The sequence below is a fragment of the Chinchilla lanigera genome, unplaced genomic scaffold (genome assembly GCF_000276665.1).
Source record: "Chinchilla lanigera isolate Chin_1 unplaced genomic scaffold, ChiLan1.0 scaffold00092, whole genome shotgun sequence".
NCBI lineage: Eukaryota > Metazoa > Chordata > Mammalia > Rodentia > Chinchillidae > Chinchilla > Chinchilla lanigera.
This window is the reverse complement of record NW_004955493.1, coordinates 368,399-370,566: the sequence shown is the minus strand read 5'-3', so window position 1 is coordinate 370,566 and position 2,168 is coordinate 368,399. Positions and strand designations below refer to the sequence as shown.

The following is a 2,168-nucleotide window of genomic DNA, read 5'->3' as shown; positions in this document are numbered from 1 at the left end:
AAAAAAAAAAAAAAAAAAAAGAATTGAAGATAATCATTCAACCAATTTTGGCCTAATGAGATATAACCAGAAGAATTATGCATGACTTCCAGGATGTCACTACATATGAGAGATGGCTACTGCCTGGAATATGGGTATGCTGGGTGAAGGTCTAGGAGCAGTTTTGGAAAATGAATATGAAGGTCACAACTCAGACATGGCAGAGCAGAGAGCTACAGCGTTGCCCGACCTACCTCCAAAGTTTTTCTACTTCATGGGGGCTGGGGATTTAGCTCAGCGGCAAAGCGCCTGCCTGGCAAGCGCAAGGTCGTGGGTTCGGTTCCCGGTACCGGAGAAAAAAACCAAAAAAACCAAAAAACCAAAAAAACCAAAGTTTTTCTACTTCAGTATTTTTCTGTCTTGTTTACACCAAAGTTAATCTGGGATTTTCGTATACATAGTAATTGAAAACTGACCTTTGAGTTATTCTGAAAGGACTTTATCAGGAAAGAGAGCTTCCTCTGGAGCTCCTGTAAGTCCTTTGAGACACTTGGAGGCTCTTCTTTAGCCATCTTGAAACTCAGTTCAATCTCTTTGGGGGTTGATTCCCCTACCAGCAAGCTCCCTGGTGCAGTAGGGAGTCCAGTCTCTCATGTTGCCCAGTCTCTTGCTGTCACTGGAAGAAACAAAAAATTTCTTAAGTCACTAGTAGTCTGTATCCACCTTGTTCAATTACAGCTCTGACTATCCCAGCCCACTGATGGTAGGTATGCAGATGGAGGACACTTTGGCAATATTTATCAAAGTTTCAAATTACACACACTTCAGTCCAGCAACTTAGTTTATAGGAACCTGACGGAAAAAAAATCTAATAAATAAAAATGTGCCCAAAATATGTGCCTCACATCTTTGTTGATAATAGTTAACAATTAGCAAAACACTGGCAAGAAACTAACTGCTCATTAGTGGGAAATTGGTTAAGCAGTGATAAATGCACAGTCATTAAATGCCCTGAAAAGATTTCATAATTTTTTAAAAGATTACAAAATCTCCATTTTGTTACATACACACATATGTATGTATACACTGCATAGTACACGAGTAGGACACACAACAAAATGTTGGCAACATTATCTCCAAAAGCCTCTATTTATTTAGTCTTACAAAATGCTGAAAATAATACACAGAAAGCAAGTACGCTGAAACACTATTTGAAATTCCACTTCATTTTGTCTCCCTCTTTTATACCACAGTGACCTTCGCTGATTTCCTTTCTTTCATCACTTGGCCACAAATCATTTCCCCCTCGACAGCCTGCCTCAGGGACAGACCTAACCATGTTCTGTAACCCAACAGCCTGGAATTTCTAGTACTGCCCCAATCTCACATAATTTTAATTTTAATAAAAGCAATTTGTTAGATCCTTTTTTGGTTTTAAATTTTATTAATACGTGTTTGCAGTACATAATGATTTCCTTCATCTTAAGGTACATGTAGCTAACATATCCTAATTCTTTTCACCTTCCGTCCCCTCTCCTGTCAAGGTGAGTTTTTAACTGTGAGTTTTCAACTTAGAAAAATACCATTTTCACTTTACATTTCCCAGAACAACTGTCTGGTGGAACACTTAGATCTCTTTTCCATTTCTGCCTTACAACTAACCTGCCTACAGTACAAATGCCTACCAGACTCTGTCACCCTGGCCAAAATGAACTACAAGGGCCTCACATTTATTGACCATACTGGATATCCCTCATGCTAATTATGCGACTTACTACCTACTACCACCCACAGGATTTGGTATACACACTGGAAATATATTTTAATAGCCTCGGCCAGAGATTCTCCCCCTTTGGACAGAGCAGGGTTAATCCCTCCATCCCATATTCTGTCTTCAAAGCTACAACTGGCGTGGGTCTTGACCTCGCGATATCTCCGGCCCTCAGGTCTCCTAATCTCAACTCCACAGCGGGCAGGCGACAACTCGGTAACCCTCGCAGGTCTGCTTCGGCCTGGGAACCCCGAGCGCTCCCCAGACCGGTTCGAGGAGCCCGGCAGGGGAAGCGCAGAAGGCCCGGAGCCGCAGCCACCGAGCGCATCCGTCAGCACACCGCCTCCACAGCCCGCCGGCACCTGGCGCTCGGCGGGCACAAGCAGCCGGCGCAGGCAGCCAGCCCGGCCTCCCGCGC

At 43.5% G+C, this 2,168-nt stretch overlaps 1 protein-coding gene across 1 annotated transcript in view; it reads right to left on the bottom strand.

Moving 5' to 3' along the window:
- Window positions 1–2,168, bottom strand: part of Tmem159 (transmembrane protein 159) — an 18,253-nt gene extending 16,085 nt beyond the window's left edge. The window contains exons 1-2 of the mRNA XM_005405049.2: window positions 1,903–2,168; window positions 456–655 (exon numbers count right to left, since the gene is read on the bottom strand). Coding sequence (XP_005405106.1) covers window positions 456–551 — 96 coding nt within the window. The 5' untranslated portion in view covers window positions 552–655; window positions 1,903–2,168. The remainder of the gene's footprint in view (window positions 1–455; window positions 656–1,902) is intronic.